Source organism: Strigops habroptila, chromosome 11 (genome assembly GCF_004027225.2).
Source record: "Strigops habroptila isolate Jane chromosome 11, bStrHab1.2.pri, whole genome shotgun sequence".
NCBI classification, from domain to species: Eukaryota; Metazoa; Chordata; class Aves; order Psittaciformes; family Psittacidae; genus Strigops; species Strigops habroptila.
Window position 1 is genome coordinate 5566181 of NC_046360.1, and position 23395 is coordinate 5589575.

General features: G+C 39.6%; 1 protein-coding gene across 3 annotated transcripts; it reads left to right on the plus strand.

The window, feature by feature from the left end:
* The first annotated feature begins 4334 nt into the window (after positions 1–4334).
* On the plus strand, positions 4335–23041 carry PIWIL1 (piwi like RNA-mediated gene silencing 1). Of its 3 annotated transcripts, none has more exons than XM_030501213.1 (21): positions 4335–4354; positions 5225–5308; positions 6343–6484; positions 7190–7315; positions 8810–9024; positions 10452–10573; positions 11238–11318; positions 12279–12476; positions 12853–12964; positions 13985–14105; positions 14717–14834; positions 14998–15112; positions 16076–16263; positions 16954–17026; positions 17367–17567; positions 17881–17984; positions 18484–18554; positions 19025–19178; positions 20060–20185; positions 21241–21388; positions 22095–22211. In XM_030501213.1, exons 2-21 carry the CDS (start codon positions 5228–5230, stop codon positions 22209–22211), a joined length of 2613 nt encoding a protein of 870 aa, XP_030357073.1. In that variant the 5' UTR covers positions 4335–4354; positions 5225–5227. The 3 variants fall into 3 exon arrangements, with proteins under 3 accessions (XP_030357073.1, XP_030357072.1, XP_030357074.1); XM_030501212.1 differs by lacking the exon at positions 4335–4354 and adding an exon at positions 4542–4627; XM_030501214.1 differs by lacking the exon at positions 4335–4354 and having other exon boundaries at positions 5228–5308; positions 22095–23041.
* Positions 23042–23395: the final 354 nt, after the last annotated feature.

Sequence of the window (23395 nt, forward strand, 5' to 3'; positions counted from 1 at the left end):
GCAACTTAAGAAAACATACTTCAGCAATTACCATTTCCTTTACCATGAAACCAAATTCACTGTACATTACAGCTTTAAAGCTGAGATCTAAGGTTCAGATCAACTCTTTAATCCTGAGTGTGGCTTCGGGTACTTCCTGATATTTATGAGAAATGCTCCAGGCCTGCAGCTGGGCTTTGAACAAAAAAATAATGAACTTCGTTGACTGTGAACAAAGTTCTACACTATTTTAAAGAAAGTTAAGCTGTGACATTTTTTTAATCCAACACTAAATCACATAACCCAAATTCTCTGCATAATTCAGGAATGAATGTTCAGAGCAATAACAAGACAATTAGATCAAACCAGGTCGCTAAATAAGCTGAAATCAATCTATCTAAACTTGAGAATTCTTGCTAGGCTCTCTCCTGAAATACATCTCATTGCTTTTTGGAATAATACAATATTTTACTATGTAATACCTGAATGAAAATACTGTTGCCGCTCTATTTTTTCATACTCCATATACTAATTCTCCATCTCCTCTTATTAGTTGAAAAACATAGATTATAAGGATTGGACCACATCTTACAGAATTTCATACTTATATATACAATACGCTTTACAAACCTAATTATAGTGTTAACTTCTGGAGGTCTTGTTCCGGTCTGTTTAATGCAACCTCCCCATTTATTATGGGCTATTTACTGAGAACTTCAATCACTTCTTGCTCACTTCGCTCAGGTTTTGGATACAAATTAAATGTCAGCTTTGGCTGATGTGAATTTGTAATGGGCAGAAATTAACAAAACATAGAGTGAAGTTGATACAGCACAGAAAATTTTGGCAGGGATGTGATGGTTTGTAAATAAGAGGCCATCTTCTCTTCAGGAAAAGAGGGCTCGGCACAATCTGACAAAACAGGGCTTGGAATGAGCAGTGATGATAACTGCTGTGATTAGATACCCTGGTAAACAGGGAACACATGAAAAAGAAAAACAGTTTGCTTCTGTTGAAACAAAGCACATTGTTGTCAAGGGGAACAGGAGAGAGTCCTACACATATTCCAAGAATAGAGTAAGTGATGTTTCAAGAGTTATAAAGAATAAGGGCTCAGACCAAAGTAAGGATCTGAAGTGAAAACCAGAAATTGGGGATAGAAAAAAATAGGCTAGAGAACAGCAGAGGAAATACAAAGTTAAGAAATATATTTTTCCTTTTCGTGAGAGAAAATACTTGCATTTTATTCATTATGCTGTGAGTTGGGTATTACTTCCTTAGTAGCAGGTTTTTTCTGTAACATGTATTTTGCTTTCTGTTTAGGCATGTAAATACTAGCCCCCCCCCATACTCTACCCAAGGTAGTAAGTAAATTAGGCTCCACTGTATATTCAGATCAGTTCCTCTATCCCAAACATAATTATAGTAAATTAAATGTGATATTAAAAACTTGCACTGGGAAGAAGCCCATTAGTTAGATTATTAACTCACAAGATATTATTTTGGATAGTAGGTCAGTCTTTAAAATCTTGCCCTCTCACTTCAGAAGAAAACTAATTAAGAATGTAAAAACACTGTGGTCCAGATTTGTGACTACTTAACACCTACCACAGAAACTTATTTTAAAGGCTATTTTTGAGCAATTCCCCTTTGATTTTTTTTTTTTTAACAAATATTTAATAAAATTCAGAAGCAAAATGTTGGGCTTTTTAAAATCTATTCGCACACGTGAGTTGCTCTGTTCTGTTGTGAAGTGTTCTTTACTTTGCTTGCTTCATCACAGCAGACAATACTTTTTATTCCAGTATCTTGAGGTATTGCCTTTTCCGGGGCTAGAACCAAAAGAGCTTTTGATACCTGGACTTGGTGTTGCAAGACAGACCTGAAGGTAAGAGTTCAACCTATATTGCTAGGAGTTTGTAATACACTTAAACATTACACTAGAGGTATTGAAGTGAGTGTTTTCTTCACTGTGTGCATTGGAATCACTTATTTATTTACCATTCAGAACCCCGAAGTGCAGCTCACTACACAAGTTAACAGCTGTCTGCTAGTACAGTTCCTGGCTCCCACCTCCTCAGGCATCTTTTTCCTGTTTATACTTGTACATCAAATGGGCCTTTGGAAAAATCCCTGGTTTTCTTTTGTTCTGTTTTCTTTGTTCTGTTTCCATGCGGTCTTTTCCCTTTTGGAGATGACATGTATGGGAAATGGCTTATTGTAGCAACAGGAGACAGAAGGCAAAAACAATTGCATCATGGGTAAAACAAACATCAAAGCAAAGCGCGAGCCAAGAAGCTGTGAAAAAGTTATTTCATACGTGGTATTTCAACGTGTTGAAGTCCAGCATTGGTAGGTTTTTTGGCAACACAGAAAAAATAAGATGCAAACAGTTACCAAACAGTTACCATTTGCTAAATCTTATTTTTCTCAGAGTCTCTGAGAAACCAGACAGGACAAGGGACATACTGCACCTGCTGCAATTGGTGCATTGCCATTTCCCCTGCGAAAATTCATTAAGCCTACCTGCAGAGTCACAGTTCTCACTGGGCTTGACTTGCTAAAATATAAATATATTAAAAAAGCAAGTCTGAAAGACTGTGAAAACCAAATTGGAACCTATCTTTCATTAAGTACTAATTAACTGTCTGACAGCCCACGTATAAAAGTGAGGGTGCTTATTGTTGGTGTTTGTTTTCCCTTTATAAGGAGTTGCTGTAGGTAGCCAGCCTGATTAAGTACTTTTATCAACTCCCATCTTAAGATAATTAAGTTCTGCAGTGAAATGTAAGGAATCTGGCATAAAAAAATAAACATTAAGTACAGTAGATATTCTAAATGAATCAACAAACATTACTATTTCCTACACACACATTCTGCTTTTTCATGATTTACGTAAGGTAAATGACTTTGACAACATCTTTATGTTCTGTTTATCTTTATCTACGGCTCAGCCAAGAAAATCTGCATCTTGTGTTTCTGCAGCTTTAACCCTCTGACCCACTGGAGAGTTCTGCAGGCAACAGAGCAATAAAAGTTGCCACTGTGGGTGAAGAGCCCCCAGCAAGCAGTAATCAGCACTCCCAGAAGCACTGAACATGCCCCATCTAAGTGTATGTATTGAGTTTGTTAAATATTTATCCAGATTTAGATGTGAATAATAAAAATCACATGCTAACAGTACTCCAGCTATCTTTAAGCAGCAATACCCACACTTTCATAGTTCGAAAGCTCTTCTTTTTAACTTGTAAAAGAAAATCGTGCTTCTTAAGTGGGTACTACACTGATGTCAGTAAGTACAACAGAAGTAGCTTTAGGGACAGACAATCTAAATCAAACAAAAAGAGATATTTATATTATTTAAGAATTAATGTTAACAGTGTCACCCATTTCTACCTGACAATAACAGAGAACAAGGCAAATGGAACCTTGTCCTCTATTCACTGCAGGTACCTGGAAAATTGCAAATGACCTCATGAGATTAGAGTAGTCTTTCATAAAGGTAAGTTTTTAACTAGACAATGTTATCTCTTGTCCCTTGAAGTCAGTGTCTCCAGATGCACCAGAGCCATCTGAACTTTAAGCAAGGGCTCACTTAAAGAGAGATGTGCACTTGAGCCCTAGAGCTGTCTAGACATCCTGTCTTTCCACTGAAGCACGGAAAAGCTTCCTACAGAGCTCATTCCCACTTCAGGCCACTTCTAAGTCATAGGATTTGCTAGTTTTATTGTGAACTATCTAAAATACAGGTTATGATTCTCTGTAACAATTACAGCGAATGAATCAGCCTTAGTACATAAGAAAAAAGCACTTTTCCCCCCCTTTTGTTTAGTTGCTACTCTGCTGAAGAATGTACCTCAATGGGAGGACGGTTGCTCATGTGTTTGGAACTGTCCATGTTTGATTTGCCAAGTCATTCCTGCTGGCAGTTTAGACGCCGTGCACGTTGTGCCCGTTTCCAACCATTTCTCCGTTCTGTTTCTGGAACAGACCAGGAAGTGCAAGCGGCACCGTTGGGAATGTCGCTGACAAACGCAGCCCTTCACTGAAACAAGTTTTATTTCTTGTTTTATTGCTCCACCTTCTGGTTAACTGAAATTTATGCGGGATGAGGAGGAAATGATGTTCAGCGGGAACCTTCCCCTCTCACAGGTGACAACCACCACTCTCCCGCCCGGTTCTGCCCCGGGCCCAGCGGGGGACACCCGCACCTCATCGTGCGGTGGCTCTCTCAGTGCAGCCCCTGAGGCAGCAGACGGGCAACCCTAACGGTCGCAGCACCTCAACCACTCTTCGGCTCGGTCCACGGCGGCCGGTCTCACCCTTCGGCACTTTCCGGCAGCGCTCGGGTCTCAGGAGCCAATCAGGGAAGAGTGTGCGTTCCCGCCTTGCGCTACTAGCGCGTGCCGGCCGGGAGGTGTGCGCCTGCGCACGGAGCGCTCAGCCTGAGGGGCGGGCCGGGTCGGGCCGGGCGGCGGCAGGCAGTCGCTGGAGGGTGGGCAGCGCGGAGGGGTTTGTGTCCGGAGGAGCGGCCTGGGGACACTGCCGGCCGTGGGAGGGCTTGTTAAGCTGAGCGGGGACAAAGTCCTGTAGCGTCGTAAAGAGGGCGGCCGGGAGCAGTCCGTTCGTGGCCTGAGGGCAGGCTGAGGTAACGCCGAGGGCCCGGGGGGGCGCGGACGCCTCTGGTGCGGTCTTGGGCCCTGCAAGCTGCTTGAGGCTGGCGGAGGAGTCCAGGCTGAGCCCAGGCGGAAAGGAAGGGTTGCTGGGAGAGGGAAGAGGATAGATAGGTCTCTGAGGCTGGCTTGCATCACTGGGGCACTGCTCAGGCAGCAAGGGCTGGTGTATGCTCTGCATGCAGTGTGCTGTGTGCCTAGGGTAGTGGAGCAAATTAGGGTGAGCTGAGTCTCAGGTGTGACTTGAAGGTAACATTAGTAGGCCCTGAGTTACCCGTGGCTGAGGTTACAGATCTGCCGTGCTCTCCAACCTAGTTGACTTTCTTCACAGCTTCAGAATATGTGGTGGGCTCTGCCAGTCAGTTCAGACTTGACTACAAGAAGCTGTAACTTCCCCATGCTACCTGTTGTGGCTGTGTGGATATGCAGCAGTGGGGAATTTTGCAGAGGGGTGTATATTTTATTGTTTATTAAACAAGGGCAAATGCAGTAGTGCTATTCATAATATTTATTGGAAGAAGGATGGGGGAAGGAGAAGGTTGAACACTAATGCTGTAGGTGGTTTGTCTTAGAAGATGACGGGAAGAGCTAGAGCCAGATCAAGAGGAAGACCTCCAGGGCAGGAGACTGCCATTCCTTCTGTGGGAGCTGCATCTGTAAGTTGATTCTCTTTTTAAAGAATGAACAAAACTAGGCTTTGAAATGTCATAACTCAACTGCTTCCTAGTTCAATATTTTATTGTCGTAATAGAGCTAGTGGAAATAGGTAGACATTTTCATGTTTTGTCCACTGTGATATCCTGCAGAGAAGCAGAACATACAAGGCTGCTGCTGCTATTGATGAATATTTGGGCAGAGCCTGGCTCTGGCAGGTGTTCTGACCTATTCCTGTTGGTTTTAATTTTAATATCCAGGACTTTGTCTCTGCATTTTGAACTAGTGTCGAGGGCTTGTTTTGTGCATATTTGCCCTGGTCAAACTGTAGCTTGAAGACGGCTCATAGTTCTGTATTTGCAGCCATTGCCACGTACGTGGAGATTTAAAGCAGTTTCTCAAATCTGTCAGTTGTCAATAATCATCTTTCATGTCATTAGTCCAGAGGAGTGTTCCTAGTCCGTTTCTTGCCAGTGTCAGATGAGTTTAAATCATGATAGAAGATAATTTACAGTTCTGTTTCTCAAATACGAAATACAGGGAGCTCTGGTGAGAATCTTTAATGGATAGGAATCTAGTCAGCTCTGGATAGTGGGGCTCAGTACCTAGCTGAATGTTGTGCGTTGCAGTTGTTCTGAGGATGACACTTCTTAATAGTATTTATTCACTAGGCGCTAAAATTACAAAAGCTGTTTTTATAAAATAAATAGTCAGCTGCTTGAAGTATCAGAGGGGTTGTTAAAAATGAGAAGTCCAGAAATTGTAGTTAGAGTTGGAAAGAGATTTGAATTTACTACTGGTTAAATGGATATTAACTTGCAAAAAAAGAAAATTCCTGAACTCCATTGTTTTGGAGTTTGATGTACAGAGTAATAACTCTGCTACTTAATACTGGGAAAGAGATTTAAACTTATGTAACTGTTACACTTGGGTACTTGAGTATTCTGTACTTGGTTAGTGACTTTGGTTTGCTGTACTCTTGGGAGTATGCTGTTTCTTCAGTTGCAGTAGGAAAAGTTATTCCCAACTATTGCAGGTTCAGCAGGCATTGCCAATTCAGCCACCTGGACGTCACCAGCCACGTGTTCATCCATCACTATTAGAAGAACCTGGTGGCCGTGGACGGCAGAGGGCCCCTCAGAGTGTTCCACAAGGCCAGAGTGAGAGAAGGCCAGAAGGTCAGAAAGGGTGAAAAAGTTCATTGCCCTCAAGAGCACAATTAAGACATTCCTTAGACTGTATTTCAAATTTTTCTTCTCAAAAAGAGATTTATTACTGAGATTTGGAAACATTCACTCTACATCCTTTGTGACGATAGTATTGTCATTCTAAGGTGCAGTATCTGAACCAGGAATTTTGAAAACTACCTTAAGTGTGCTCTACTCCATCTGTACCGTCTCTTCTATCAAAACAATGAATTAGGAAGCAGTTGGCACAATTACCTGCATGAATACCAATAGTCAGTTTCATTTTGTTATTTCATTCTGCTGCTTGAATCTTAATAAGGAAATTAAACTTTCTTACCTAATTCACATCACAGTATATGTAAACGTTTTGGTGCCAGCTGGAGTCGAAATGGAAGATCTGTCCTCCCTGTGTTTGCAGAAGATTGATTTGGAGGGTTTACATCTCTTTTTCATCTGGCTAGTGAGCTGTTCTATTTGCTTACTAGTTAGCTGTCTGTAAATCTTAGGAAGTTAGTATGTGTTTCCTGAATATTATTACGAGATGTATTTACTACATAGCAAGAGCTGTAATTTAACATTTCATGATTTCTCTTGATTTTATATATATCTGATTTTCAAAATGGAATTGTATTTCTTTTTATTTGTATGTAAGTGTTGACTGTAATTCTTTCTCTTCCTCAAATTTTGAAACAATAGGATTACAGATTTCTGTGGGATTTCAGGAATTGTCTTTAGCAGACAGGGGTAGGCGTCGCAGAGATTTCAATGACGTCGGGGTGAACACTCGGCAAGCCATAGAGCATGTTCAAGAATCAAAAACTGGTATGTTCAGATTAGACTGTAGGCATATAAGCAAGTTGAAATGAACAGCAGTTTTGCTTTGTTTCTGCTTTTAGTATCCCCTAGAGGGCTAAGTAAAAAAATCTTTATTGTGTACTAGAAAAAGATGCAAGTCGCTTCCAATATCTGAAGAGGAACAGTAAGATGACATGTGCTTCAGACAGAAGTTGTGTTGCATTTTCAGTTGCAACTATTTACACATAAATGATGATCCTTATATGTTCCTGATGTCTACTTTTTCAGGCAGGACTCTTCAGGACTCTCTCGGTTTGCTTCTAGAAGTTCTGGTTTGTAATGCATTGGCTTAACCAAATTCCTAAAGATCTCCTAATAAATGTGGAATTTGAGACCTTTTCTGAAGAAGCTTTGTAGTATAAATAGCAAGGGATGCACTTCTGTCCTTGAGATGAAATTGTGCATATGAAAAGAAGTAAGAGCAGGCTGTCGCAGTTGTCCTGCCTTCCTGCTAGAACAGAATCCTTAATGTTCAATAGTGCAGTTTCTATGCTGATAGGAGTTTTCTGTTGCAAGTGACTCTGTGAGGCGTCGCAACAATAAAACAGCAACTGTAGTCCTTTTTTGCATAATTGAGTAATAACTGGAGCATGCCACGGGCCCAAGAATGGCAAGGCTTGGTTCTGCTCGAGTCCCTTTGAGCCAGAAGCACTACAGTTTTCATTCTCACCTAGCTTTTCTGTCTAGAGCTATGCTGATGCTAGGTCGTGGATCACTGTACTTTGTAGGCAGATGTATTGCTGGCCTTTTGTTTTCTCTTTATGGCTTCTACATTTATGCTTTTAATGTTTTCATTATTTTTTGTTTTCATCTGGGATGTTTTATTTCAGATGGGAAAAATGGATAATGAAAACCAAAATAAAATGGATGATCCATAATTGTCTGCAATGTACTTTTTGTATGAGACTTGCGTCTTTTGGAGAAATTGAAGAGAGACATGAAAAAAACAGAAGAAATAAGTGATCTGGAGCCACTTCTTACTGTTGTGGGGTTTTTGTTTGTTTGTTTGTTTGAAAAATCTTGAAATACCAAAAGAAATGTCATCTTGTAACATATGTGAATGGGAATGTGGCTGTCTCTACTGATTGACACTGTTAGTTTTTGTTGTAAGTTTATGATTTGTGTAAAGCAAGATTAATTTGTCCACAAAGGAAGTTTAAGTTTTGGTGGAAATTCATCCTTCTAGTATCCAGTACTACTCCTTTGGGAAACAGGTTACTGATGTCAATGTTTGCTGTGAGAGTTTTCCTGACAACTGAAGGAAAAAAAGCTCTGGTAAATGGGTGTCTATGATAACACTACACCTGTGTGAGCATTTCATCTAGCTTACTGAGTTGCAGGACACAGCAGATCTCTAATCTTTGTCTGAATGCCTTAGTTTTTTGAAAGTTCTCAAAGCTGTTGAATTCCAATAAACTGGTAAAAGTTTGTAACTACTGGGATGTTTGCCTCTCATTTTAGGTACTTCAGGTGTTATGATAAAACTGTCTACAAATTACTTCCGTTTGACGTCTCGACCGCAGTGGGCTTTATACCAGTACCATGTTGGCTATAGTCCTGAGATGGAAGCACGCCGCCTTCGATCAGCTTTGCTCTTTCAGCATGAAGAGCTAATTGGAAAGACTCATGCATTTGATGGATCAATACTATTCTTGCCAAAAAAACTAGTGAATAAGGTGTGATACGAGAATGCTGTTTTACTTTTTATTTTGACATGCATTTTATGATGCTTCTTGTTTCTTACTGGTCTGGAAGAAGTTAGAGAATCGATGTCCCTCAAGCAATGTTTAGTTGGGTTGAATATATTAGTGTAAGCTAATTTGCTTGTGTAGAGAAATTTGGTGGTAAACTTCTAGTTCTTATGCTTAGGTTCTGCAGGCTAGAATAATCCTCTGCATAGAAGTGGAGAGTACAGACAGTATTTTTGCTTTTGTTTTCTTTCTGCTTACATCTTTTCTTCTGTATTTTAACATACAACATAACTGAAAGGGTGGATGTATTGGATGTATGTGGCAAGGTTTTTGTAGCTGTGGGGGGTCTGGGGTGGCTTTACAACAGACCCACCATAGACCAAAGCTGATCCCATCAGCAAAGTTGATGGCTTCTCGCTCTGTTTAAAGGGGGAAAGGGGCCAAGGGGGGGAGAAATGCCAGAGTGGAAGAGAAGTCTGAGAAGAAAGGAGCAGTAGAGGTAAAAATGCAGTGTACTGATGGTAATATATTAAGTTAATTTCTTCAAGTTGAGTCTTTCCTGCGATGGTAATTAGTAAGTGATCTCCCTGTCTTCATGTTGAATTCAGCTGCTTTGGGGACAAGGCTCCATTCTACTCTGTTAGTCATCTTCACCCAAATGAATGAAGCCTTTTAGGTTGTAGTTCACAGTCATAGTTGTCCTGGGTTCAGCTATAGCAGTCATTTTTCGCCTTCTTAGTGGCTGGTGCAGTGCTGTGTTTTTTAACTTTCAGCCTGGGAACAACGCTGATAACACCGATGTTTTTAGTTGTTGCTAAGTAATGTTTATTCCAACCAAGGACTTTCTCAGTCTCATGCTTTGCCAGGGAGGAGGGGTAGCCAGGAGGAAGCAGAGACAGGACACCTGACCCAAACTGGCCAAAGGGGTATTCCATACCACAGGACGTCATGCCCAGTATATAAACCGGGGGGAGTTACCCGGAAGGCCCAGATCACTGCTCGGGTTGGGCTGGGTATCAGTCGGCGGGTGGTGAGCAATTGTATCCTCTCCCCTTGTTATTTCACTAATCATTATTATCATTGGTGGTAGCAGTAGTGGTTTTGTATTACACCTTAGTTACTGGACTGCTCTTATGTCAACCCGTGGGAGTTACATTCTTCCGATTCTCCTCCCCATCCCTCCGGGAGCAGGGGGAGGAAGAAGGCAGGGAGTGAGCGAGCGGCTGTGTGGTTCTGAGTTACCGGCTGGGCTCAAACCACGACAATAGTAGAAATCAAATTCCAATTTCAGCAAAGTCTGGAATTATTACTTGGAATCTTAATGTACAAGTCCAGTTGGTTACTAATGGAGCAAAGTCCAGAAAAAGCCTTGTTTACCTCTAGTTTCATTAACCTAACTTCACTTTTCTCAGGTTACTGAAGTGTTTAGTAGGACTCGAAATGGAGAGGATGTGAAGATAACAATCACATTGACTAATGAATTGCCACCTTCTTCACCTACATGTCTGCAATTTTACAACATCATTTTTAGAAGGTTTGCTGTCCAAGTTATGTCTTTATAAGAAGCAATTCTAAAAGTGTCTGACCGGTTTTTCCTTTCCAAGGAAAGGACTACAAATCAATATTACAAGTGTAAATTTGTAAGCCTTTGTAGCTACCATTACTATGTGGCCAGTCACATCTGGCAACATTCTAGTGTGCAGTTATATGCATGTTTCTGGCCCATGTTAGTGTGAAATGAGTTCATACCTTCTTCCTGTGGAAGCAGATTCGCACTAAAGTGCTAACTGTTGTGGGCAGTTAGCAATCCTGTCTCTGCCCTCCTTTTGTGTCTGTGACTTTGTGTCTTAAAGCAAATGTAGTGCAGCACTTTGAAATGGCAAATTACTTCTTTTGCTGTAGTCTTTCCACTTAACCTTGGTACTTGGGCTACCTGGTTCATCTGAAATGTAGCTTGTTTAGACTGCTACCTTCAGTTGGTTGGTGAAAGGTTAGGTTGTATGCTAATATTCTGAAGTGATTAATTGTCATTAATAAGCGTCGATGGCCTTTCTAAATTGAGTTTAATGAAAAGGTCACGTGTGATTGTTTTATCTAGTCAGATGGACAAAAAATGAGGTTGGGCAGAGGGATGGGACCATGCATAGTTTGATAAAATGAATAATAATGGTAAATGACATCCATATTTCAACTTCTAGGCTTTTGAAGATGTTGAATTTGCAGCAGATTGGACGCAATTACTACAACCCCAATGACCCAATCAGCATCCCTAACCACAGGTTTGGCAAAAAGAATACTTGGGCTTAGTGGTGTGCAGGGAGAAACAGTGATATTTTGGTACTCCTCTGGTGGTTTATTTTGTAATAAAACCATGGACTTAAACAACTGGTATTCCTGGGACGCATGAGACCTTCTCCTAACTTAGTTTCTTCTATGTGTAAGATCTCATTACTCGAGTAATACAACATAACATAATATACAACAGTACAACATAACGAGTAATGGTGTAACGAGTAATGGTGTAACGAGTAATGGTGTAACGAGTAATGGTGTATCCTGCCATTACATTTAACTCCAGTGTCAGAAACTTTGCTTAAATGTCTGTAAGGCTGAGATCTCTTGAGTACTTTGATTTTTAAAGCTCAGAACTGTCTTGCCTTCATTTTGAAGGTCATTTAATCTGTGGAAATTCATAACTGGCCATCCCTGGCTGGATGGGTAGTTCTGGAACTCGCCTCATGCTGGCTGTCATGTCTTGTCACTGCTACAGGATACCATACAATGTGACTGATGCTTATGGCTAGCCCTAGGCCTATTGTCCAAGTTAGTAAGCTTGATTTTGACTGGGGCCCCATTGTATGTCTGTAGTGTACTCCTTGCCATTAACTTAGAAGACTTATAGCATGAAGTGGATTTCTTAGGTTTTGAGGTATCCTTCCTTTCACTTCAGTTACATTGCTACATTATTCAGTCTTTTACCTTGACTAAAGATATCTGCATGTAAAATATTTTTTTTGTGTTAACTTTCAGGAGCTTGTTTACATTTGGATAATTTATATTTGGATAATGGTTTCTCTGTTGGAATGAGATGATCTTATGGTCCTTTCCAACCCTAACCATTCTATGATCCTATGATTGACTGCTTTCTAATGACTGGGAGAGTGGATAGAAATGACTTAAGGGGTGAGAGTAGAGATGCTTTAAAGCGTGTTAAGATTCTGTTTGTTCTTCTTTGACAGGTTGATGGTTTGGCCGGGCTTCACAAGTTCTATCCTCCAGTATGAGGAAAGCATTATGTTATGCGTAGATGTAAGCCATAAGGTTCTTCGCAGTGAAACAGTGCTGGATTTTATGTACAGTCTGTATTACCAGGTTGAAGAGCAAAGATTTAGAGATACCTGTGCTAAAGAGCTGATAGGTTTAATTGTTCTTACAAAGTAAGTCTCTCTGGATTCTTATTGTCTTCGAGATCTGTTTATTTTTTGGGGATGTTGCATGTCCGGAAATATACAATGAAGCATCAGAGAGATGAAAATGATATTATTGTCAAGCCAGCAAACTAATTCAAGTGACAGCATTTCCGAAAGCAGAAAGTACATACTGGATTAGTTTTCATTTAGTTTTATCACAATTTAGCTTTTAGTAGAATTGATAGCCTGTTACAGTAGAAAACTTGAAGTTACTGCTGCTGATAGGAACAAAGCCTTCAACTTAAATGAGTATTGTGATTAACCTTTTTGTCCTGCAGTTCTACTTCTTTTCTATTTAAGATGTAAAGAAAAGAAAAGAGAAAAGATTAAATTGTTTATTTAGGTACAATAACAAAACATACAGAGTTGATGACATTGACTGGGATGCCAATCCACAGTGTACCTTTAGAAAATCAGATGGTTCTGAGATCAGCTACGTGGACTACTACAAAAGGGTATGGAAACTGAACTCTCAGTGTGTGTGTTATGCTGAGTGTCTTTTGAATGTCTTTATTAATGATGTGGATGATGGAGCAGAGTGTACCCCCAGCAAGTTTGATGATAATTTACTGGAGGTAAAATATATGGACAGTCTTCTTAAAAGAAATTACTCTTTGATACTTTTGGTTCTTTGAAACAAAGTTTACATGTGTCCTTCATGGCTTAACCTTCTCTACCATGGGGGCTTACCACTGTAATTGTGAAATCTTTCTGCACATCAGTTTCAACTGTAAAACAGGATAGGGCTTAAAAAAAAAACTAGAAGCAAAATTCATGTTATCCATTCTAGTTCAGGATAAATTAGAAACTTTCTCTGCCTTTTTTGATTTTGCTGTGATCTCACTTTTTTGTTTTTAAATACTACCCTTTGGATGGTTTCCGAGGTGTCATTCTCTTTAAGAAAAAGTTGAACTAGGAAGTATGTTTGCTGACTGCCAGCTTGTGTTTGGTGCCTTTTTGTATTTGTCTGTTGGGGTTTTGGTGGGTTTTTTTCCCCCTAAACTGAATTAGTAACTGCTACAAACCAACTCTTGCCAAATGCAAGGAAGGGTTGTGGGAAGGTTGAGTTTAAGAAACTTCACTTGGAATCTTTTTTTATTCCTGTATTATCTTGAATTAAATTGTTCTATAGGGCAGGAACCGTGTCCATTACTGAACTGGAATGAGCGTCCTAATCTTTAACTGGATACTGTGGGTGATACAGCCTAGAGCAAGCAGAAGCATTGTTTCTGTTGTCTCCTACAAGCCAATTATTTGGTCACATCAGCAGAGAGAGTAGTGCTTCCTGTTTGTCCTTTTCTGACAAAATCTGTTCCTCTCAAGTTACATGTACTAACTGAAAAAACTTGCTGGTTGCTTTTGTTTTATTTTTGTTTGTTTTAGGAAAAATACTCATTTTTTCAAGTGAGCATGGTTATTAAGAAAACTGTGTTTGTTATGAATAAACTAACATACAGTATCCATTTGTAATTCAGCAATATAATCAAGAAATTACTGACTTGAACCAGCCTGTCTTGATCAGTCAGTGCAGGAGGAAGGGAGGAAACATGATGCCGGGACCTGTGGTTCTAATTCCAGAGCTGTGCTTCCTAACAGGTACTGTAGCATTGTTTCATATCAAACCATCTGTCAAATTATAATGCATACTGAAACTGGTATTTTGACAGCAGCATCTTGCCAAGTTAAGTAGAAGTGTTTTGCTTGTGTAGACATAAGTTTAGAATGAAGTTTTGTAGCTAGAAGATAAGGTATATAAATGAAGCTGAAGAGTTTGAGGGGTTTTGATGTTGCGTAGGCTTTATGCACCGTGTTCAACACTGGCCTACTGATAACTTGAAGTTTTTTGGAGGTAGAGCTTCTGCTGAAAAGAAAGAGAAATTTCCTATAAATAGATAATTTTGTAAGATATCCAAGTACCTTATTCCTCTGAGATATTGACTTTGCACTAGCTGTACCTGTCCATCTCAGCACTGTTTTGTTTTCCTTTGCAAATGTAAGTAAGGAGCTGCATGTCTTGTGTGGTTTCCTCTCAAGTGCAAAAATCCAGAATTTCTTTTTTCTATGCAGATGGGAATGTATGTACAGGGAGCAGCTGAAAACCTTACTGACACTTTATGTGTCTGCAGTACACGCATGGTTAATCTGCATGACTTTCAAGTTCACTTTTCTTAGTCTTCTTACTCAGAAAAAGATTTTGCTGTTAACAGGATTAACTGAGAAGATGCGTAATGATTTTAATATGATGAAAGACTTGGCTATTCATACACGACTGCCACCTGAGCAGAGGCAACGTGAAATTGGAAGACTTGTTGAGTACATCCGAAAGTATGCTACCTTAATGTCTTCTGTGCTTCTTCATCATACAAATTTTTCATGACAAACTTCTGTCCTGTAACAAAACTTTGGAAATAGTACTGGTTTAAAAAAGAAAAAAAGTATCTGCAAGAACAGATTTCTTTGTTTTAATTTAAATCTTGTTTTTAAACAGGGATGACAATGTTCAGAAAGAACTCCGAGACTGGGGTTTAAGCTTTGATTCTAATCTATTATCCTTTAAGGGAAGAGTTGTTCAAGGCGAAAAGATCCTTCAGTCGGGAAATATGGTAAATAAAGCAACCTCTAAAATATTCTGGATAAACTCATAAAATAAGTTATTAAGGAAGGAAATACTGCTTGTTAGTTGATACATGAAGGATTATGAGTGAAAACCTTATACACAAATCTCTGTCCAAAGAGGAGACTCTCACACTTCTTAAATTATTTACAAGTTCTGTTTAGAAACCCCTGGAGGTTTTCCTGGCTTGCATTACAATAGTGTCTTCCTTGCAAAATGGTCCCTCTGTCTGAACAAAGTTATTTCAGATACACAAACTGGGACACTAGAGATGTTTCTAACTAGCTTCAACTTATTAAAACACCAGTGCTTAAAAATGAGAAGCCATTAATTTTTTTCAGTTGGTAGAACACATATGGTATCTGTTCACTCTGAGGTGAGGTGACTTGGAGGTGAATCACTTAGATTTTAGTTAAGTCATAGGTCGCCATAAAACATGATGTATTTGTTCTCTAGTAGAGGTCTTTGTTTTGAATAGATGCTAGATGCAAAAGGGCATCTTACAGTATCTTGATCCGTATATCTGTGTTTGATAAAGGTTTTTTGTGTGTGTTGGGTGTTACTGAAAAGATCCAATATCTTCTTTGTGATAATACGTTTTCTCAGCAGTTACCTTATTAAAAAGGCAAATGTAAGAAAAGGAAGTCAACGCACAAACAGCTGTGCCTTTGTAGTGAGAGTTTGTGTGGCAAATAGCAACAACTTATCTGGGCTAAAAATCCTAAGTATCTTTGCATCATTATAAATGAAACATTTGAGGAGCATGAGATTTCTTGAAAGGGCTGGTAAAGCTTATTTTCGGTTGGTGACAAGAGGAGTAAAGGAACAGATCAGAATCATTTTTCTAGGCAGAAGCATTCCAGTCTGTTCTTCAAGTGTGTCAGGAAGTAGGTGTGGTATAGCTTGTTCAGGAGGGTGTTGATTTTCTTCCTTTACTGTCTCTTATTTACAGTTTGATTACAATCCTCAGTTTGGTGATTGGTCAAAGGAAACTAGGGGAACTCCCTTAATCTGTGCCAAGCCCCTGGACAACTGGTTATTAATATACACACGCCGCAACTATGATACTGCTAATACATTGCTTCAAAATCTGTTTAAAGTTACACCAGCTATGGGAATCAAAATGAACAAGGCAACCATGTAAGTGTCTTTAGAAAGCTGATGGAAAAATCATTTCATTAAGGCATATCTGTTAGCATGCTTAGACTGTTAAATGAGGAGTATAGCATAGTATGTCACACTACCAAGTTCTGTGAGGTTTGTGGTAAAGTTGCTTTCAGTAAGCAAATTGTTCAGTTTTCTCCAGTGACTGACTACTTACACTTTTATTTGTAAGATCTTTCACTGGGGGTTCAAGCATGACAAATCCAAACCATATCAGACATAAAGTTGTTGAGAAAATCTTTCTGAAGTGGAGCTATATTTAATAGGAAAAGGAGTCTTGGATGACATGGTTTAGTGTGAGGTGTCCGTGCCCATGGCAGGGGGGTTGGAACTAGATGATCTTAGAATCCTTTCCTACCCTAACTATTCTATGATTCTGTGTGTTTTCTTGCTGACTTTGGATGTATTCTGACTTGTTCTCGTTGCAAACATCTTCCTTTGAGTACCTGTGCTTGCTTTTAACTTTGAATTTCATTGCTCTTGGAAACCTCATTTATGGATGATTCCTCTTAATCTTCAAAATGTGAGTGTTGTTTGTTTATTAATAGCTGTAAAAGTGACACTTCATACAGCAGTGATGCATAATGAGCACTTATGTTTTTGCTGAAGTTTCAATAGCTGTTAGTTGGGGTTTTTTTCTGTAAGCATTTTTCTCTTCCTTTTCAGGATTGAAGTAGATGATAGAACAGAAGCTTATTTAAGGGGTTTACAGCAAAGTATTACTTCTGACACAAACATAGTATGTATTTGAACCTGTAATTTCAAATTGTATTAAACTCTGTTATTGGTGTTTTAAGACTAGTGGGATTCATTCTCAGAAATAAAACTCTTGGCTCCTGAGTATCTACTATATGCCTACTCATACTGCTGTTCAAACTCCAGACTAACTATGAGTATCCCTCTGGGAAAAGAGCCTTTGTACTTGGCTCTGGAGCGTGGGCACTGAAACTTTACAGGTATTTCTTTCACTGTGAACACTTGACTATTTCTCTTGAGTGTAAGAAACTTTTAAAGAACTACAACTGTTACGTAAGTCTGAGAGTGCAGCTGCTTAAAAACTTCTTTTTTTTTCTTTAAAGGTAGTTTGTGTTTTATCTAGTACCCGAAAGGATAAATATGATGCTATCAAGAAGTACTTATGTACAGATTGTCCTGTTCCAAGTCAATGTGTGGTTGCTCGCACTTTAAGCAAGCCTCAGACTGCTATGGCCATAGCAACAAAAATTGCCTTACAAATGAACTGTAAAATGGGTGGAGAACTTTGGAGTGTTGAGATTCCAGTAAGTAATTTTTGTTTTAAATGGTAATAGCTGGTTTTTTTAATTGAGTCTTACTTAAAAACCAAGCCTTTTTTCCCCAAAAAAGAAAGTCGTGATTGTTTGTGTAGTTTCTTTTGTGTCTGTGAGAAGAGGCATGAAGTTAAATATGACATAAGGAGATGTTTAATTCAAGAACTCAGTGCCTAAGGTTTATTGAAGTGTCCTGAAACCACAGACCTTATGTCAGGATCTTGTTTGGCTGTAGGATGGAGATGATGGGTGCTTTGGCATGTCTTCATGTACTAATATGTTTTGTGCATTGATTCCTTTTAAGCTGAAACAGGTAATGGTTGTGGGAATTGATTGTTACCATGACACACTATCTGGAAAGCAGTCAATTGCAGGATTTGTCTCTAGCCTGAATCAAACAATGACACGGTAAGATTTGAATGCCAGAGGGGGTGGGGGGAAGAAAGAATCTTTGTGTCTCCCTTAACTGAAAAGTAGCTTGAATGTAGTGGGTACAAATTGATTTACTGTACATTGTTAGTAAGAACTATGTATTGTGAAGTATTTTTTCCACTCTGTCCCTTAAGGAATAGCCTTGTCCTTCTTCCACAGCGCTTGGGAGAGCAGGCAAGTAGTGTGGCAAGGGCTGGGATGAATAGAGGACATCAGAGCTGGGGGCTCCTCTGCCTCTTTGGTTGACTTGTGTAAAAGCTTTTTGACTGAGCAGAATTGCACGTGGTGCTAAGGCATTTATCTACCGCAGGGGCTTTGCGAGGGACGTACTGCCCTAGCACACTAACTCTTGCTTGACTGCATTGACCCACAATACCTAGAAAGACTTAAATGCTCGTAGCCATTTTAAAAATAACTTTCTTGAGGTAAGCCTCGGAAATGCTTGGAAGCTCATCTGTTATTTTGTTCTTCATAGGTGGTTCTCCCGCTGTGTTGTTCAAAGTCGTGGGCAAGAACTCGTGGATGGGCTCAAAGCCTGCTTGCAGAGTAAGGGAAGGCTTTCTGTTCTTCTTGATTCAGATCTAAGACTGACAGTTTAGCTTCCTCAAAACACACCTCCTCAGCTGCCTTGAGGGGAGGCATTACCAGATTAAAAATACAGTTGTGAATATTGCTGAAAATTAATAGCCTTTTGTGTGCATTCCTCCATTGATTCATGTATTTCTTAACAATAATTATATACTGCTTATCAGTGAGCTTCAAAGAATACTTTAAAGGAGATGGATTTAAAGGATGACAGCTCCTTGCTGTGTTAGAGGCCAGCAAAGTAGATAATCTCCTTGGGCTCTTTTTTTGCAGGTAACATTTGTGTATCATGATGCATACATGTTTCTGGTTACTGAAAGACTGAGGACCTTAGGTTTCAAAACTTAGGGCTGGTTTTCCAGTAATAAAAATCCATTTTTGTTGTGGAAAGATTTGTCATTATAGCTACAGCTTTTACTCTTTTTTTTAAGCTGCTCTAAGAGACTGGTTCAAGTGGAATAAGTATTTGCCCTCTCGTATTATTGTGTATCGTGATGGTGTAGGAGATGGACAACTATATACATTGGTTAATTACGAAGTGCCTCAATTTCTGGATTGCTTGAAGAGTGTTGGTAAAGACTACAAGTAAGTCTGTTTCCACCACCCTTTTTTGCACCGCAAGAGAAAAACACACCTGGGTACAAAAAGTAGTTAGTGATGAAGACTATGTTGCCTTTTCATCCTTATTTATTTTGACTCGAGCTCAAATAACTGCTTTTCACATTACTTGAGATACCTAACTTGTAATAGAATAGGAAAAGTTTTACGTACACACACCATTTGAGTATTCAGTACACACATACACTCTTCAGGCATTCTTCATCCATATGGTAGTCAGTACTTTTTTTTCCAACTGGTTGATCATGTCTGGTAGGTCCATTTTTTTTTCTTTCCACTTCTGAAAGGACTCTGTTGTCCAGTCACTTACATTCTGTGCAGTTTTCAACATTCTGCTTTAAAACTTAACAATTGCAGTGACTTGATTTCATAATCTGCTTTGAAAAATGGAAATATTTCTTGATAAGGCAGCACAACACAAGTTACAGCAGTAGGAAATGAAGTGCTTACTACTTTTGTTTGGCTTCTGTAATGGCTTGCTCTTTACCAAAACCACTGTTAAAACACAGCGTCTCTTCTGTGAAAATTGAGGGAGAGAGAGTAGAAATCAGATCTGTAGTTAGAAGATCCCTTTTTGATCAGTTTTGTGTCTCCTTATGAAGTTAAATATAAGCTGGATTAGTGAGTAATAATATCAAAGTTACACCTGAAACTAAAAATCTAAGCTATGAACATCCTATTTAATCTAATTCAATTGATTAGTGAAGACTTGCATGTGAAATTAATGCCCTGGAGAACTTTAAGCTTGTTTGTAATTTGAAGTTCTAAAGAATCTGCTCCTGAAATAATCTTAGTGCAGTTTTTTACCATAGTTTTGTTTTTTTTTTTTTTCTTTTCACTTATTTTAGTCCAAGACTTACTGTGATAGTTGTGAAGAAACGAGTGAATACCAGGTTCTTTGCAGAGAGTGTGGGATCACTTAAAAACCCACCCCCTGGTACTGTTGTTGATGTGGAGGTTACCAGACCAGAATGGTGAGTTCATAGAGGTAGCATTTCTGTTTGCTGGCAACCTGATAATAAAGGAAATGTATCTGATATTAAATTGACTGGGGGATCTTGTAGAGTAGTGCTTTCCGTGCTTCTATCCTTTGGTAAAGAAATCACAGTGACTGTGTAGATGAAGGAAATGGACAAGCTTAAGTTTTCACTATGAAGCACTTCATGGGTTTCCAGCATGCAGGATTTGCATGCATACATTGCAGTATCACCTATGCTTTAAGGAAGTGTTGTGTGGGTTTCACTTTCTGGTGTTTATTTTTAAAGGTTTAGTACAGAATAAATGACTATTGATAGGATTGCCCAAGTGTCCTTAACTGAAACTACATTCTTGTGTCTGAAGTTTTGACAGTGGTATAAATTTGGCTACTTTGAAGGGGTACTTTTGTGCTCAAGTTGTTGGAAGTATTCTTTGGTAGTTGGGAAGTCAACTCGGAATCACACAGGTATGCATGTAGGTGAAACATGCACACAGGCTTGCTGTTAGTATTGGAGGTTTTTGCAGGTCCTGCTCCAGGCAGCAGGGTCAGGTGCTGGGGAAATGCAGACCTTGTTCGGTGTGTAGTGAAAGGTTTGACTGGGTGAGGGGATGCTGCAGTGTGTAGGGGCTGGTGCAGTCGTGTGCAGCAGTGCGCTGTTTGATAGGCGTGTGGTCTTTGTGTTTTCCCAGCTTGCTGCAGGTGTTGCAAGTGTTGTGGTAGGTGACAAACAAGGCTTGGGGTGCTAGAGTAAATGAGGAGCAGAAGCTAAGTACCTGCACAGGGTGGTTATCGGGAGGAAAACTGTCTATGAAGAGTGGGAAAGATCTCCGTGGTCTTAAGATTTGTTCCATAGCATAAGATTATTTATGTTCTTCAGATCTCCTGGCCTTTCAGAAATAGGGGAAGCTGATTTTTGTGATCAAAGGATAGGAATATTTTTGGAGTTTACTCAATATGCATAAAGTGACTTGAAGAAAATAAGTAAGGCAAATCCATGCAAAGCAGCTAGTTCTGTACCAGACCTGTGGGGTTTTGTTTCTTCTATTACAGGTATGATTTCTACATTGTGAGTCAGGCAGTGAGAAATGGTTGTGTTGCACCCACTCATTATAATGTAATTTATGACACTAGCAAACTGAAACCTGATCATATACAACGTTTAACCTACAAGCTTTGCCACATGTACTATAACTGGTCGGTAAGTATTTCCTCTGGGAAGTGATAATGTTGTTCTTCTAAGATTGCACATCACTGTGCAGTAACAACTTGAAGAAGGTAGAAAAAGGCATCCTTAAAACACCCATGCAGGCCCAAAAAGCCTGCAGACATGCCTTTTGACCTAGAGTGGTGAAGTCTGAAGATTAAAGTAATCTTTATTCTTACTAGAAAATACTTGGTTTGAGTATTATTTACAAATTTTCTGTCAAAAGCAGAACCGAAATGGTTTTTTTTCTTACCTGCAGAAATACTTAATTCTTTGTATGGAGATGGAACCGTGTTCCTCCATTTCCCTTGAGGCTGCTTCTGTTGCACACCCAGATCAGCACACAGTTGGCTCATGCCTGAGATGTGCTTTAGATCTGTCAGTTCAGTGATCAGAAATACTGCATGACTTACATGTGTCCCACCTTCAGTGTCAAATGTAAACCTGTGTGAGAGGCTTTTTTGGAGTGAGGAGGGGAATGGAGTTGGGAATTTTGGCATCTGTTCTTCTGCGAAGCAGATTTCTTTAACATGCTCAGCATATATAATGGTTTTTCTCACAAATGGGTATAGTCTACAAGGAATATACATTTTACACGTACCCAGACTGTTGAACTCCAGGACTCTGCTATAGTGAATGTGTGCTTATTTAAATGACTTGAAAGTAATTCCTTTTTTCTTTATCTTTTTCCCCTCCGCAGGGTGTTATCAGAGTACCTGCTCCCTGCCAGTATGCTCATAAACTGGCTTTCCTTGTCGGTCAGAGTATTCACAGAGAACCAAACCTGTTGCTTTCAGACAGACTCTACTATCTTTGAAGCTACCAGCTAAAAAAGATAGCGTAGTTCCTTTCTAGGGCATGGGAAATTGTCTGGGATCTGGTTTTGGTTTGGTTTTGTTCTGAAGCGACTTGTGCATGGGATAATGAGCATGTGCAGTTGTGGAAGTCTTTCACGGTAGCAGGAAGAAGCTTAAGATAGCAATCTGCATCTTGCATATCTGCTTTCTATAAAAATTACACTATTTGGTATTTTTTAATACTTACCTAATATTTCTGGGATTCTTCACAAAAGTTTAGCTGTTGTTCTTATGTTTTAGGGAAGCCTTACGCAGAATTCTTTCCAGCATTCAAGCTAGCACATTGCACTGTCAAGTTTCAAAATGCGGTTGTTGCTTCCTTGTTTTTCTTGGCTATCAAATTGAGGGCAAAATTATTTGTGTATCTTATCACAGCTCTGGGAACACATTTATGAGCTAAGGCTAGGGAATGCTCTCCACAAAAAGGGATGGCTTTGAGCTGGAATGCTGTTGTGGGGGCTGTGTGACTTGCACTGGGCTGTCCCATTGAGGTGCTGCTGCTTAGTCCTGTAACTTCCTATTTACAACACAGTGTGAGTCAATTGTTTTACAACTGCCAGTTTGTAACTGGAATGAACTAAACTTCTTGGTTGATACTGTTTAAGGGCATACTTGTTAAACATAATTTCCATCAAAGAATTATCAATGCACTGATGAGCAAGAAAGTAAGTAGATGGTTTTTGGTTGTACAGTTCCCAGTAAGGGGCAGTGCTTAGGCCTGGGTTTGCCTAATTTGGATTAGTGCTGGGTTTTTTTTAACTAATGTGTGTTGAACCCTGTTCCTTTTCGTTGTGAGATTTAAATAAAGTTGTTGCTGTAATCCATGCTCATTTGCTCATGTTAGATGTATTTGCTTACATACTTCAAGACTGGGCCTTGGGCATGTGGTGTAACATGTGCTAGAGTAACTAATGAACTTGCTAACCATCTTTACCCCTGGAATGCTCCTGAAGCCATGCAGCCAGAGAAGCCTTTATCTACAGTGAACCTCAGCAGCCACCAGCAGTGCTGAAAGGTGAGGGAGCACCATAGCTTGTTAAGGTTTTTATTTCCCAGGCTGACAGCACTGTACCAGCTTCTTCCACATGGAATTTCTAACTAAGAGAGGCAGAGGGGTTTCTGACAAATATTTTGGTCCTTCTGA